At 34.0% G+C, this 17206-nt stretch overlaps 2 protein-coding genes across 5 annotated transcripts; one reads left to right on the forward strand and one right to left on the reverse strand.

Annotated features, from left to right (window-relative positions):
* Positions 1 to 684: 684 nt before the first annotated feature.
* LOC119083352 (zinc transporter foi-like) lies at positions 685 to 12941 on the forward strand. 4 transcript variants are annotated; one of them, XM_037193062.1, is made up of 8 exons: positions 685 to 870; positions 8504 to 9082; positions 9159 to 9474; positions 9605 to 9774; positions 9837 to 10438; positions 10517 to 10700; positions 10787 to 10975; positions 11034 to 12941. In XM_037193062.1, the coding sequence occupies exons 2-8, from the start codon at positions 8597 to 8599 to the stop codon at positions 11196 to 11198; spliced, it is 2112 nt and encodes a 703-aa protein (XP_037048957.1). In that variant the 5' UTR covers positions 685 to 870; positions 8504 to 8596; the 3' UTR covers positions 11199 to 12941. The 4 variants fall into 4 exon arrangements, with proteins under 4 accessions (XP_037048957.1, XP_037048960.1, XP_037048958.1 ...); XM_037193065.1 differs by lacking the exon at positions 685 to 870 and adding an exon at positions 947 to 961 and having other exon boundaries at positions 11034 to 11424; XM_037193063.1 differs by lacking the exon at positions 685 to 870 and adding an exon at positions 1802 to 2005 and having other exon boundaries at positions 11034 to 11424.
* Positions 12942 to 14129: 1188 nt separating this feature from the next.
* On the reverse strand, positions 14130 to 15343 carry LOC119083342 (speckle-type POZ protein-like A). Its single transcript, XM_037193036.1, has 2 exons — positions 14417 to 15343; positions 14130 to 14374 (listed from the first exon to the last, which is right to left on the reverse strand). Exons 1-2 carry the CDS (start codon positions 14620 to 14622, stop codon positions 14176 to 14178), a joined length of 405 nt encoding a protein of 134 aa, XP_037048931.1. The 5' UTR covers positions 14623 to 15343; the 3' UTR covers positions 14130 to 14175.
* Between the last annotated feature and the right edge of the window lie 1863 nt (positions 15344 to 17206).

The following is a 17206-nucleotide window of genomic DNA, read 5'->3' on the forward strand; positions in this document are numbered from 1 at the left end:
ATTTAAACACAAAATGAATAAATTAAATAAAAACTTATGAAACTAAAAGTTTAAGGAGTGGGACGACAAAACAAATTGTAATTTTTTGAAAATCGACTTTTTGAATACATTTTTGGCTGGTGTAGCCATTTTCCTGACACAAGGACCTGGACTATACTGAAAACTGATTATAATGTGCAAGTCGAATTTCCGTTTCCGTACCGAAAATTACATATTTTAGAAGACCTTATGACCTCAAAATATATTCAAAATTATCAGAGCGGAGCCTTATGAAAGATTATGCATGTTCTTCGAAACAAAGGTAATTACTTCTCTACTGATAAACCAAAAACAGAAGATTTTTGCTTAAATTCAATTAAGTAATACAATAATAGACTCGTAGTCACATATCCAATACGAGCACAATCAGGTAAGATTAGAAATACCAACGTTCGTCACCTTTATTTACTGTGAATAGCATAACAATCATTTAGGCAAAATAAGTACATAACGCTACCAATACCATCAAACATTCTAGATAGTTCCAAAAACGCACACCTGGCGCAAATTTTATATGTGTGTATTACGCGTATTACGATAAAACCCCTTGCGTCAGCATATTTCGACCCATACTGTAATATTGAGTCACCTTTCTTTTTTTAGTCCAATGAACACGATTCATGCCATGCATCATCCATTTTGTTCATACATAGTTCGTTGTTCAAACAGAGGAGTCGATTGTCTCTCGTCGCGAGTTCGAATTTTGACATGATGATGGCTATCAGTAATTCTATTTTCAATAAATTAAATTAAATTTGATGGTTTGAGTGGGTTTATTTAATAAAACACATTGCTGAAGTGATAAGTCGATTGAATTGTACATTGAATCAAGTGAGTTGTGACCGATTTTTGGTTGTTTGTCAGTTTTATTTCAATGTTAAAATGCCTTTTCGGCGTCGGACAATAAAAAAAAAATTCTGAGGTTTCTTATCGTTCATTTATGGTTATATTTATTAAATTTTTGTGTACATGGTGTTTGTAATCAAAGTAAAATTGTAACAGCAATTGCGTCTTATCATACACATTACGTTAATGGCATTTTCTTACTTATTAGTGAAATTGTCGTTCTATTCGCCTTGTACAATTCAGCTTTTTTTGTGATAATTTTTTCTTTCCAATTTACTTAATTTGAATGATAACATTTCAACGAGATGGACATTGCCATAATCGAACAATGTGACACATTATGTTCATTCTGAATAATGTGATTTTTTTCGGCTAAAATATCTCGGTTCCATACATTTAATGCATAATGTTGCAAAATAATTCACCGTATTGAAGACCGATAGCATTTTCACTTGTACATTCTCATTCATGAAACCACTACGCAACGCATTGCTCAACACGTGAACCACACAACCATGAAATTCAATACATTTAGTTGACACTTACATTTTCTACATGATAATAATTACGGAGTTTAAGTACATATACTTAAATCCTCAAGTAAATTAACCACTACAATAGTAGACATTATTAGCACTGCCGTATTTTACAAGCTAAGCAGACTGCAGCGACTCTCTTCATAATTTAATTTATATACACATTCAGCTTTCAATTGAAATAAAATTAATTATTGTTACATGAAAATGCTGAAGCTGGTGGCATGTCCATATACATACATTATTTACCCAGTGATACATTACATATCAATTGCCAATTATATAATTATTTAAATTGATCGATTGAAAACCGAATCAGCATATTTTGCATGCTTTTTCATTGAATAAAAGTTATGGTTGTTTTGGTTTCAGTTATCAGTCTGTCCCAAGCAGCTTAACTGTACGTTACTATAATATTATATATACACACGCAAGCGATTATAAATGAAATTGAACACTTTTTCTACGGCAAAACTTTGTAAATAAACAAATTTTGTTGTTGGTGTCGGATTTTTTGATGATCAAAGTGTTTTGTTGTGAATATTTTGTGATAAAGACATTATTCCTTCTATAGTTGTCAAAACGTAAGATATTATTGTACAAAATTGTTTTATAAGTTATAACATTGCCATCGTACAGTCTTTGGTACACAATCTGCTACTTCATTTATTTAAACAAATGATTTTGTTATTATAAGACAACACAACCTAGACGTATTCATTTATTATCGTCGTCGTCGTTGTCGATAATATTCGTCTCTAATAGGCTAATAGGATTTTTTTTAAAGATGATTTTGATCTAATCTTTAGTTTTTCGGACTAGGCTGGTTTGTGTTTCAATAATAAACAGACTCATTTCTCACATAAGTTCAAGGCAGTGGTCGATACTATTAATATTTCACAGACAGATTGCAGCTTTTAAGTTCCAAGTAAGAAAGTAAAGATTTTGTTTTGCTATGAAAATATGATGATAACTCGTTCGCCTTCGCCTAAAGTTATCTTTTTAGATAATTGACTGTTTCTGTTGTTGTTTTCAAAACAGCCAGATTGTATGGACTCTTCTTTCAGTTTTTAGGTTTAAATAACATTATTTCTGAATGAGTTCTTATTGAAAATGTTGACAAGAGTCAGTATACAGCACTGATTGTACATTTTCGAAAATATTGTTACACTTTAAGTGTCGCAGTAAAAAAATCCGAAAAAACCACTACTTATCTCAAAACGATGAGATAAGTCATTTGATCGATCATATAAACAAGATGATGGCGGCAATTTGATTAGTTGAAATAAAATAACGCTTTGATAGAGTCAGACACACTCAAAATGGATCAACTTGTGAATAGTGAATGCAGATTCGTTCAGTAACATTGTTGAATTTATGATGGGAATGCTAAGCTGACCCTTACGGTAGGAAACATAAAACGAGATTCGCAAAGTAATTCGTCTTAGTGACATTTTTAACGTGAAGTGAATATAGGTAGTAATTCAACCAGAATGTGCACGATCGTTTTATGTCTTACTGAGTAGAATTAAATTTGATTTGCTATCAATCAGTCGGCAAGCTTAATTTAATCATCGAATCTACTACTTCTTTTGTTAAAAGTAACATTCAGCGTCAGATTTCAAAACTTGTGCTTCTCTACTTTTCACTACGTGTCGCATTCACCGGAGGATATCGTATTTGGTCATTACTGTCTTCGAAAATAATTTATCACAATTATTATAATAAGGATTACAGGACAGAACTAAATGACATTTTTATTATCGACACAGATTTTTTTATTTGAATGATCAGGTCTCTGAAAAATCTCTTATTATGTTGAGTTGTTTTTCTTTTTTTAATGTCGTCAAAAAAACTTCTTATCGTTGTGGTTTCGTTCGATATAATTAGAAAAAAATCGAAGGTCTCTACAAATCGATTTAATCTGATCTGTAAAATATCATAACATTGTTTTAGTTATCGAAATTTTTCAGAAAACATTTGTAGTGGGTGGGCACAGCGATAATTTTCTCAGCAAAAGTCTTGAGTTTGTTTAAATGAACCGATGCTGACACATCGTTTTCTGCTGTCATGACAATAGATAAAGAAGAAATATTCAACTTCCATCGAGATTATTTCCTATTTTTACCCAAAGCGTCCTACGGAGATGATTTATTACCTCAAGAAATGTGCGGTAATTTTCATTTCCGAGTGGCTTTTTGAGTCAAATAACTTACATAGTTCCGGTTACATTCGTCAAAATAAAAATGTCCAAACAAGGACGTAAACTTACGATTCCATTATAAATTATTTCTCTCAAATTTTTTTTCTTCAATATTTTGTGTTAATTTGGGGGTTTAAATGAAGCTTTTCAGCCAAAATTAACCCGTAGGGTTCACACTTCAAATATTCTCATTTCCTTTTTCAATAGTTTCCCCATTAATTCGGCAAAACTTTACAACCTTATCGTCGATAGAGAAACATTTATTCTACGTGCTGCCACGAATAAACGAAATTACGACGTAGGGCTGTGAAGATGTGTGAAATATGTGAAGATTACGCGCACAATAATTTATGTTGAATGATAAAAACGACTGAAATAATTATTTTAGATTTGTTTTTCTTTCTATTCAATTCGATTGCATTACAATATAATTAAGCATCAGCATTTGCTTTTATGTAGTCAATTTTATTGAATTGAGAGGAGGCATTTCCATAGAATTTCAGTTCAGTTCCACGTATGTGTTCTTTGTTATAGCCGGATATCATTATAGTTCTATCACACAATTCGACGGCTGATCAATATGAAAACATTCCATTCAAATGAGAATTTTAACCAGAAATAAATCTAAAATCTCAAATATTCATAAATTAATCTAATTCAATTAACAAAAATTATTCAATTGTTGATGTAAATTGATTCGATGATAAATGTCGCCGTATCTTAATTTATTCAGTTGCATTGCTAAAAAAAGTAATCGAAATAAATCATTCGAATGTGTCTCATTTCTATCAACTATGCATCTACTAAAACGAACGAAGTCACGATTTTTATTATCATACAAATTAATGGCTTGGCTATTCGCTATCGGCGACCAAACAATTTGATTCGTTTCTGTCTTCAGTTTGATCGAAACGAAGTGATGTACCCGTTTAGAATTCTGCCTGTTTCGGATTACTTTTTTTATTTCACCAATTAGTTCAATCATTTTATGATTATATCATATGCAGTATCCTTTAAACTAAGCAGTTTATAATTCCGACAAGGGTAAATTTTTTAATATTAAAATGTGGACAATTACTGACGATGTTGTCCTGTAAGTATTGAGTGATCATTTAATGAACCTTTGATGAAACCAAAGTGGTAAATGTACACTAAAGAACTTAAATAAGCGATAGAAATAGGATATCGAAAAAAATAGAAATCAATAACTCTGTTGACAATCTAGGGGCTGGCATTTATAAAAAGCGCAAAATTTATGTTCTGAAATTTTAGAAATGTAGGCAACCTTGCTAGCCAAAACTGATTACGCATACCAATCACAATGTCAAAAATCTGTCGAGGTGATGATCGCACTTTTTGTTCGATATCCTCCTTCTATCAGTTATTTGAGGAGGACCGTCTTGTTTGACCGCACTTTGAAATTATTTAATTTCTCTAAAAAGAAAACCTTAAACGACAGCATAAACACCCCACATAACTGAAATACTAAATTATTTCGTTTCGAATTCAATTATTGGTTATGGTTGACCGAGTGCTACTAAATTTGCTCTGAGATTGCCTTAATAATATACTAAATCCGAGTTAACAATTAGATTGTAATTACTTGAACCGGTTTTGAATTAGTCAGTACGCAGAAACAAATTGAATTGTCACTCAAGCAATATATAGTACACACTGCAGAGATACAATTTTTATTTTTAAACATCCGTGACTTGATAATATTTAATAATTACAAATTGAATTGTGTTCACTTTACTCGTGCAACTGAAATATAATTAGATAAAATGCGGTCGGTGTAGGAGTTTGTGGACCTGATTTTTGTGGACGGTTCATGTTCGTTCTGTTTTAAAACTACAATTTGGTAAATCCAATTTAAGTGTTAAAAAGGTTAATGACTTCAATTATTTTTCACAAACACGTCGCGATTGTAGGAGTCGGTAATTTATATAAATACGAAGTCGCGGTAAGCTTGAAATGAAACTTTGATTGAATGGGCTTTTAAGTAGTCGTGTCAGATAATAGTGATAGATAAAAGCAACGTTTTCTACGAAAATATTTTTTTTAACAAAATTGTCAATCTGATTCGCACTAAATTTCGACGATTGTTCAGAAAATTCATTTCCTTCAGCTGTATCGTCCTTGGCCAAAATACGTGAAAATGTTTGTTTCTATCCGTTGTTCTAGATATATATTAATCGAAGTCATAAGCAAACCTGTAAAAAAATTGTGTCAGATTGGTTGTAAATTTGTAAGCATAAACGATTCCATCCGAATTGTGAATATTCCACCGAAAAGTAAATTACACACACGCGAATTCATGTGTTCGTTGGCAGGTGTTCCATTAACATTTGTATTTATCAAAATGAGTTATAGTCAAGTATGTACATGTGTAATTGTTGCTTGCATATATGTCTTCCTACTCCAACTTATTTTTGGAACATAATTTAATGAGGAACAGAAAACTATAGTTGTGAACGTTACACTATACACAAAATGATGAATGAATTTATTGAAGATTAAGTGGAGGAATTTTCGCATATCTGTTGAGCAGATCAGCTGAGGATGATCAGCACAGTTGTGTTGATTCAGCTCTTTTTGGCGTGAGTTTTCTTGTTCACTTAAATTATTGATCGTTGATCTTTTGCCGACTTAAACATATTGAAACGTAAATTAGAGATAAACACAGGAAATAATGTGGATAGCTAAGGTCGAAAACACACAAGCAATTTTGCGTTTTCCATTGTTTAACGGATAACAATGGAAAATGACGAATAAATGACGATATCAGCAACGCAAAATTGTTCGTATGTTTTCGACCTAATTAGACAATTTGTGATGTGGCAAGTTTAGAGACTTACTTATTAAATGCGAGAGGATCTGTTGGTTTCTTTTAACTCATCTGAATTTGCATTGAAATTTATGTAATAACTCACTATGGAAATTCAGCATCATACATTCATCTGACCCGTGCCACTTTCTATGTTTCTGTGTGCTGAATCAACTAAAGGCAAACATTTCATTTCGACACTGCTTTATTTGTCGTCTGTATTGACTCGTAAACTGCTTCAACAATCATCTGTTTTCATTTCAACAAAGTATTCTCCTCAACAGTATCGGCATGCAAATGATGGTACACTTAATAGTGACTGATAAAAAAAATTGAAAGCCCAATAAATTCCATTAACTTATATTTGCAATCAATTTATTCCAGACATCTAAATACTTAGTTATTCGAACATACATCATTTTTGCATGACCGAAAATAGGCATCAATCGATGAATTAACATTCAATTTAAATATTTTTGAATAGCGTGGGTTAATTTGAATATTAAATTTGGCAAAATTTTTAGATCGCATCAAGACGACATTGACAATGTTCAATTACAATTGAAAATTTTGCAATTTTTACCTTCAAAATTGAAGTTTACCAACTTTGCAGACATATTTTTGGTGTAATGTTGGTTACCGGTTAACGGAATTTTATCGCCGGTTTTCGATGTTACTTAATCTATCATTTGCGTTTGACAGCTTTACGGAAACTTTCTGCTAAACAATGAACAAAAGTAATATTAACAAAGGCGTCAAAACGAGCAAAGAAATGTTCTTTTAAATTCACAGTTTCGTCTTTCGTTCATCACTTGATCTACGAACATAGCCTTTAGTCATCCTACTTTCAGTGAGTTCAAATTAAACGCAATCAGTTCATCTGAAGCCTGAACGGAATATCGATAAAAATGACAATCGTAGATTCGTTTAAGGCATTTCCTCGTGTTAGATCGTCAGAAAAAACGTATACAAGAAATACGAGGCTTTGTTTGACTTACTTACTAGATCTTGACCTAAAAAAAATATTCAATAGTTAGTGGATTGACAGGTTTGATCGTAAATTTGACGGGCCAATTCTCGGATTTTAAATTTTCAACCGTGATTGTTCCAAAATCAATCGTCAAATTCACTTTATTTTTCGTCCAGTGACAATATATCGGAATCAGTTTAAAATTATAAGTAGAAAAGACGTGACTTAAATTCATGCAAGTGTTTACTTTATAAAACACAGTAAATGCCGGGTAATATGTTTCGGCATGTATAGCTTCATGTTAACGATTATACATGCACTTCTACAAACTACAATCTCTTTCATAAATATGGCGACAACTGATCGGAATGACCATCCTTCATAGCACATTTTACGTCTCAATCAGTTTGTAACATGTACATTTATAAGTAATTGAGTGGTCTGTGATTAGCGTCCACAAGTAATTATTATCAATCGTTCAAGTCCAAACTACCGCACAGATGATTAAAACCCATCACACGTATGCACACGTATTGCAGATTACAATTTAATTTTTATATTGACTAATCATCAGTGTCATTATCACTAATCTACGAAAGTAAATTATTTTTTTTATTTAACATTTGGTCGTAATTAAAACAATTCAATGTTGACGAAATTAAATCCGTGACATAAAAAGTAATATTGTCAATTCATAATGCAATTTATTGAATGACTATATTGAAACCCAAAAAGCATCTGATGCATGAACAATTCAAAAATTATTTATACGGATCAGGCTCACGATTAACGCATTGAGACTTGTAGGTGTCAAACAGATAGTCATTGACAGCGACGACAAAATTAAGCGATGAGCTGTGGTTAATCTTGTCTTATGCAGTGATCATACCATTTCTAATGAATTTACTATATCAAAATAGGAGCGAGTTTACTTTATGTGAGAAGTTCTCGGTTCAACTCTGCGTATCAATACAGAATCATTAGTATTCACCATCCAATAACGCCTTTTAATCTTCTAACTCTTTTAACTTAAAAATACTAAGACCTGTCCTAACAAAATTTCTTTTTTTTTCCATTTGCAGAACAATATCGATTCTCGAAGCACAAGGTGGCAGTAACCACCGAAAATATTAATAGGATTTCGTGGAGGAGTGCAACAAACCGATTCTATCGATATGGCTCGTCATCTAATGGCTGTATGCGTTGTGTGTCTGCTTTGTGCTGAGCACTTGCCATGCACGCATGTTGATGACAACGTAATGAATGCTAAAAAGTTACTGGAAAATGACGACAGTCGTTTAGTCAATCAGAATTACATGGACATAAGTTACTTAACCGATAAAAGTTCATACAATGCTGTGTTAGAAGAAACTGTACCAAATAAACGTAAAGGCCGAACGAAAAATGACGTCGAACAAAGTCTTAGTGATACTGAACCAGTGCTAGAGAAACTGAATTACCGTGATAAACGACACGCTGTCCATACGCATAAAGACGATGAGGCGGATGTTCGCAAAATAACCCAAATGTATGTTCGGAAAACATTCGAGCGGTTTGATGATGAGGATAGAATGACTGTGATCGGGTTCGAAAAACTGTGGAATACACTTACAGGAACTGAATTTTCGAAAGCGTCGAAAAATGAAGATTTTAATGATACTGTAAGTTTCGGTTCGACTTATTTCTATGAAGAATCCTTCTTATAATCAATGCTAACATCTTTACATTCGATTTCAGTGTATTTCGAGTATAGATTTGGTCACAAGAATTTCTTCCGAACATCATCAAGACATCAAGTCAACGAAACTAATATTTAATGGAGATTCATCACAGAATTCAACGTTAAATCACACAGATTCAATTCAGTCAATTAAAGAGAATTTATATTTCAATTACGAAGACTATCTGGCCATTTGTCCGCTAATAGTTTATTATGCTACAGCACCGACAGAATCGGAACGGTCTGGGTGTATAGCTAGCAGTTTAGTGCCCGTAGATTTGCATATTCATGGAGAGCATCAAGATCATATTGGTGCTGAGGATCGCACTTTGGGTGAAGTTAACATTTAAGAAATGTTTTGATCGTACATTAACCTTGTAAGCTACATCAACGTTGCTGAATGTGGTGTATAGGTTTTAGTGTGTAGATTGTATATGACGTTTACTACAATCTAACATTACAGTGTGGATCTATGCAACGCTTTCAATTCTGGGTACAAGTTTATGTGGGCTTCTTGGTGTAGCTGTCATACCTTTTATGGACAAAGAATACTACAATTCAATTCTACAATTTTTGGTCGCACTGGCTGTCGGTACACTGGCCGGTGATGCTCTCCTTCATCTTCTTCCACACGTAAGTATTTTCGAAGATTATTTCTCGAAGATATTTGTTGCTATTATCGTTTACGATTTCAGGCCATGATGACATTTGCCAAAGATGCTGATCCGCACATTACCATGACTCTGAAAGGATTGGTAGCCAGCCTGGGAGTATTGTTTTTCTTCTTGTTTGAGCGACTGCTCACAATGATCGCTGAATGGCGTAAAGCAATCGAGAAAAAGGAGAAACCATCGTCACGAGTTCGCGTTATGCGTGACCCCGAATTGACGGCGAAACAAAAATCGAACTCATCCGGTAAGGAGTGTAAACACAAGTATAGTTCCTATCCATATTGCTATGACGAGATAGCAAAAGACACGAAAGACGATCATCATCACCATAAAAACGGTCAGTCACCGATAGCAAGTGATAATCAAAATCACAACAGTAAAGCACATCAGCATGAACACAATGACTACTTGGATGCGGCTCAAAACTTACTGGCACAAAACAATTATTCCATAGCTGATGGTTATGTTGCCTTGAGAGCGGCGAAAGAAGACGGACATCACGTTGAAGGTGGTTCAGCACTAGTTGAAAATGGTTCAAATGAGTCTAAAGACAAGCCGACAATCAAAGAGGAGAGCTACACAATAATTTTGCGAGAACACGAGTCCAAACATCATGGCCATTCGCAGTAAGCAAATCAAGATTTTTGAAAGAAGTTCCGATCCCACGAGATGTATTATGCTAATCATGTCAAATTAACTTACAGTGCACACGGTCACGTTCATTCACCGCCGAGATCTATGTCTGCTGTTGCTTGGATGGTTATCATGGGTGACGGTTTGCATAATTTTACTGACGGAATGGCTATTGGTGCTGCTTTTTCGAATAACATTGCCGGTGGATTTTCTACAGCGATTGCTGTTTTCTGTCACGAATTACCACATGAATTGGTTAGTATCAGTTTGTTTGTCTGCACCGTTCCTTCACTCATTCGTTTAGTTAAGGCAAAATTGATAACATTTGAATGTTAACATAGGGAGACTTTGCGGTTTTACTGAAAGCTGGAATGTCCGCTCGTCAGGCGGTTTACTACAACGTTTTGTCATCCGTTCTAAGTTTCTTCGGCACTATTCTTGGTATTTTAATCGGTGATACACCGGAAGCTTCTTCTTGGATTTTCGCTTGTGCAGCTGGAACGTTTATTTATATTGCATTGGTCGATATGGTTCGTTTAACCGTTAGATATTTCGATTAAGAAGAAAAACTAAAATTTTGGATTTCAGATGCCCGAATTGACTACATCGCACAAAGAAGGATTCGCATTTTCCCGATTGTTACTTCAGATGCTAGGGATTTCATTAGGCATTGGAATCATGCTAATAATAGCAATATACGAACATGATCTCAAATCGTTATTTTCACCCAACTCACATGCTCATCATAATTAGCAAGTCATCAGACAGTATATGATATCGTAACGAAAAATTGATGAGTTTTGCATTCATTTTCAATTTTCTTAATTTAAATTTTCTTTTCTTTTTTTTTATATGGAACAATAATACGAAAAAGCCAATTGGTCCTACAGTACTAACAGAAGTTATTTCGCTTTTTAATCGTATTTTAGATAGTAAGGATATTTTGCGTGAAAAAATAATATGAAGATGATGATTACAATATTGATAAACTGTTTGCCTTTTCTAAACAACATTGACCTGGTCGCACGTCATTCGATGAGTGACATTCATTCTAATTGATTCGTCCCCAGGAATTGGCTCCTTTGTCTTCTTATATCGCGATTGACGACCAGTTTTTGTGTTCTCTTCGGAGTTATATGGTTCGACGTGTTATGAGTTTGGCAATAAGACATTCGCATTTACTAATCGAAGTTTCGAAACTTTCCGTTTGTTTTTATTGGTTCATGAGATAAAATCAAAATCCGGAATTTGTGAAATTACGATGATTCTTTTAACATTTCATTGGCCAAAATGTTTCATAGGTGCTCGTGCTGTAAAAAGGTGTGGAATGCCTGTACGGCATTGCGTTCCTAAGCTTCCTGAAAAAATGTTAGCCTATTCATATCACATTGAGCTACTGCCAATTCATATTTTTATGAGTCATAACTGGCCATGGCCTATTTTTGGGAAGTTGATTTCTAAAAATTTGGCAAAATTCACTAAAAGATTTGTCAGAATTTACAAGAATTAGCTATGACGAAATCTAGAAAATTTAGCTAAATCCCGTTAAAGCTAGCATATTCCTGGAAATTTTAGTAAATTATGAAAATCAATTGCCATAGCACTGCTTCTAGCAAAGAACGAACTCTCATTATTCCAGCGTCAAGAAGCCTCCAAATTTTCGACTTTCATGTACGATTGCATGTGCTTAACCCTTAAATAGGCTTGACCTTGTCACCTTTTGTAAACGGCAAGCTAATCGATATCATCTGTTACTTCTTTTGTTTGAAGTATGGCCTACTAATTCTTTTACTTCGTTTGTTTTAGCATTATATCATTAGCTACAGGCCGTAATTTCTTATCATCGCCGTTAATGATAACAGATAATGTGGAGAAAACCGAAGACCGAAATTCTAGCATTTTTCACTCGTCCAGATGAGCCACATTTTGTTTGTCAACGTTAGAGCATTTTACTGCGTCCACTTTACTCTTAAGAGGGATCGATGCTTTGCTGAAAAGCATACATTATGGCGTTTGTTAAATACTGGATTTCAGTTTGCTTTTGATGATATCTTTCCACCAGAATCCCTTTTCAAAAATGTAGGACCGTAATATTGACCACGAACGCTTTTAACAAAAAATAGATTTGGTTGTAGCAGTTTGACTAGCTCTGAGATTCTGATGAAAAAATATCATCAAAAATGAAATACGAGCCACACAAATGTACGCTACAAATTTAGCTGAGCATCGATGCCTCTTAGGTGTTTTTTTGTTCCATTTCAATCTTCAATAATTTTAATTGAAATAATAAACGAAAAGTGAAATCATTCGAGTCATAAGAGTAGAACGACTGCTAAGCATATTTTTCACCATTGCCAACTATACGAAATTCCGATCAGTGACTTCTGATTCGATTGTCCCTCTTTTCATGGATTTTATTATAATTTCAATCGAAATGACTTCAGTTATTCATGTCTGTGATGTGCTGATTTAATAGAAACAAAACTTTTTGTAATAAAAAACAAAATTAATTAGAAATGAAGTATTTTTGTAATGAAAACTACGAAACTTAACTAAATTAAGAATGATTAATTGTGTCTATTTTCCGAGAAAAGAAATATTAGATCTAAGGTAACAAAGCCACCCACTTTTAAGCACTTCATAGCAGTGAATTTGATTTCTTTTTACAAATAATTAATTTTAAGTTTGTTTTCCTTCTGTTTTTCTATACCTACTATAGAGATATACCTAATAATGATAGTGTAACATAAACAATATAATGGAACGTATTATGTTTAGTATGTAGTAGAAATGACACATTAGGCTTCTTTTTTTTAAATTAAATTTCGTTTACGATTGTTGGTAATATAACAACGATTTGGTTTTGTTTGTGATTCTCCAATTGCTAGTTCATGAGCAAGGGAAAATTTTGGATGCCTGCACGAAATTTTATTTCAAAGCTTGGGCGGTTAGCTTCTGCTCTTACTCCTTCTACTTTCTTCTGACCGATTTCTCAACTTCATACACTAGTTCCGTTAAGCAAAATACTTTTGAATTTTTCCGTGACTCCGATCTTTAAGTATATCCGCACCAACTCGGACAAACTCTAAATTATTGAAAGAGCCAGGCGAAAGTAAAAACTACTCACCTGTGGAACTAGTCACGAGAAATCATGTCTTGAGAGTTTTCTAGCTTCACTTTTACACAGCGCAATGGTCTGAGACCTTAGCCCTTATGATTATAGTCTAACTCAGCTTGAACTAGTCAGACAACGTTTCCAATATTTTGAAATCGAAGTTAAAACTATACCGACCACTGAATAAACCATTATCCTGACGTCAATTCTATTGAAGCCAGCAAAATCAGAGAAGTATTTGAACTGATCGCAGGAATAGGAGAATCGAGCGCAAGATAAAGAGGAATTGATTGCAGAAAAACAAGAATTGTTCGCAGGAGAGTGAAAATTTGATCGTAGAATACATTCTCCTTGTACAAGATGATTTAAATTGAAAACTTGAGGAAGAGTTCCTGCAATCCTGAAAACAGAGAAGTATTTTCCTTTTATACAAAATTATTGGGAAAAAAGATTTTCCTCCTACTGCGATCAAATTCTCTTTTCCTTACGATCAATTTTTTTTTTTTTGTTTCGACCAGTTCTTGTTTTTCGTAATAAATAAGAAAAATGAAACATTCTCAGGATGGTCGTCAGGTGTTCTTATTTTCACTCAATTCAAATTATTGACGGAAAATTCTAAGCTTTTTTGAAATGTTTTTGGTTATACGTTAGAACCTGAACCATCAGGTCAGGGTATTTGGCCAAATCCTGAACGTTGCTTATTTCTGTCATCGGATTTTTGGCACAGAATTCCAATGCTACTTTTTTCATTCGTTGAGCTTTGTGCAGTTCTGATGTGATCAGCATGTTGATTACATTATCCGAATTTATCAATGTTAGAAGTTTTTTCTTGGAAATAAATGAAATTGAAATTGAAATTATTGCGGACGCTTCAATTGCAGCCTTGATATCCGGAATGTCATACTTGTCCGCCAACACGATCATTTCCAGAAACATTTCAGAATTCGATGGTACAGTTCCAAAATAGAGTACATCCATGAACAGTTCGAAAGCAGCGTACGAGGTGTCCATAATTTGGATCGGTTCATTAGCGTTTGGATCATCTGCGTTCCACGAAAACATTCTGCGAAAAACTTCGCTCTGTCAGCCAGTATATGCTTGTGAGCGACAACCAATTTGTCTTCGAAACTGAACTTCACATCAGCGTACTCATTTCTCGATGCGGCTTTGGTTATCATTTTTGGTAGAGTAGCAACTAGTTCGACCGATTGTTGTTGAACGATCGCTTCTTTCGATTTTACCAGTGCACATGAACAGAAAGTTATCGCTTCGTAGGGATAAACCATTTTTATCTTCATCGTACCAATTTCTTCATTTGCGGGCATTTTACATTGAAATGCTGATCCATCGTAGACACGAGGGCTGTAAAATTCCTTTGTATTCACATCAATCGACAGTATGTACTTGAAACGTTTGTTGATTGTTTCATCTACAGGTTCTATTCGTAACAAATGATTTGGTAAATCAGCAGAAATTCGCCATTTAAGTTCGCTTTTATTGTCATGTCCAAAAATGCCGGTATGAAATATGCCTTGTCGTGTGGTACAAATCATCTTTGTTATTTTTGCCGAATAGCCAATAATAAGCGAACGATCCTCATATTTAAAAACTTTACTCCCTTCATAATCAAATCTAAATTCTTCCGACATATCAATTCGATGATTGCTCTACTGACTGCTCCAATTAAGTTTTTTTAGAGTTTTAATTGATGTAAGAAATTTGTCACTTGGTCTTTTCTGGTACTGCCTGTTTTTTTGGCTGTGCGCTATGTGCTATGTGTCAAAGTATCTCGAAACTGTGTTGGGGTGCAAATATATCGACATAACACTGCACCTCATAGCACGAACATAGAAAATTTTCAGAGGTATGTATCTTTTGTAAAGATTCCTTAATGAGTTAGCGAGCTGTAATCATTAAATATTCCAAATCGTCTAGTGAATTCAGTGTTAATGCTAGGAGTCGTAACAACAATATGTTGAAAATGACCATCCGTTTACGACATTCCATGAAATAATTTTGCCTATAGGATCGTTTAATAGTAATTTTCATGCGTCGGGCCCGAAACTGAGGGAATTTTAGAATTTTTAGGCAATGTGTCGAGTTGTAGCCCGAACGAAGTGAGAGCGACAAGCAAAAGTGCCTAAAATGAACCATCTCACTTCTCTCGGGCTTCAACTCGCGAAATTGCCAAAAATCTACCGTCCACAACAGATATGACAGATACGTAAAAATATCTACGTTCTTCGGGCCGACATTAGACCATTTCTGGTATACACTTTCATAATACATATCGTTGAGCCCCCTCTGGGATGTCTGAGAAATGGTTTCTAGCTACGGGCCTGCTATGACTCTCGTTAGTTCCCAAGAATGTATTCATCTAACATCTAAATTCATTTTAATTTTGATTCAAATCTTTAAGTTTTATTTATCAAGCCTGAATCTTTTTCATAATCGATTTTCTGGATTCGACTAGAATGTTAACTTTAACTTGAGTTGACCGAATTTTCGTATGTAATGCGTGCGGTCATAAAATATGTTTATGATTGAAAGCTTTTATAACACAAAATTTTAACTTAGAAACCATACACGAATGTCTCCTTGGTCACATAAAATAAGTTGAATGATAGAAGAAGGATATAAAAATTATTACTTTTACAGACGGCAAGAATACTTCATAGGGACAGCATAAAATTTGATATGGAAATGCATGGTCTTTTCGCTAAAAATATGTGACGTCTTTACATTCGTGGAGCCACCGTAGCTTATAGCAACTGTTGAAAAAATTGACACAACTGGGACGAAAAGATAGAAGAAAAACTGTTGTTGTTTTATATAATTAGAGAATGTAACGTTTTTGGTCTGCCTTTATATAAAATCTTTCATTTGTATTGAGAGTTGTTAACAGAGAGCGCCCACTTAGTGGATTCAACTGAATTTCTAAACAAAATTTCAACTGAACTGAAGTTGTACTAAAATGTTGTATGAAATTTCAGCGGATATTTTTTGCAATCATCGTAACCTCCTTATATACAACCTCTTATAAAACCACGTTCAGAGCTCATTATATACTTGCGTCGTCGATGTCATTAACAGATGACGTAGTCATATCCAATACTCTTGCCGCCTTGCCGGTAATAAAAGTGCAACCAGGGCAATTAGCACAAATAGCGAGAAATAAAACTCCAAAGTTCATGTTGTTGCTACTTTTTTTTTAACGTTTTTCCATGACTGAGCAATTTCAATTAAATTACATTTTTTCTTGCGAAGATGTTTGCTGTTCTATAATCTACAAGAAACCAAAGTGTGTAAAGTAAAAAGGAGTATGATTCGGATGTGGCAGTTAATTTTAGCTGTTAGAGCAGTTAATATTGAAGAAGTAATTCTTATAAGAGGTGTACCCAAAAAAATAAGTTGATTTCCTCGATTTCATGCACTCTAATTGCTCGTTGAATTAACCTTTTACAAACGGCAACAGATTAGTAACTTGTTTTGCTCCTGTCTAGTCGTTAACAGAAACTCTTAAACTATATTTATTCTATACCTTTCTATATAATCGAGAGCGCTGCTGAAACGATGCTTATGACTTATTTTGTCTTCATACTTAACAGACGACTATAGATATGTGTTTCCACAAGGTGATGATTTA

Source organism: Bradysia coprophila, unplaced genomic scaffold, assembly GCF_014529535.1.
Source record: "Bradysia coprophila strain Holo2 unplaced genomic scaffold, BU_Bcop_v1 contig_588, whole genome shotgun sequence".
Taxonomy (NCBI): domain Eukaryota; kingdom Metazoa; phylum Arthropoda; class Insecta; order Diptera; family Sciaridae; genus Bradysia; species Bradysia coprophila.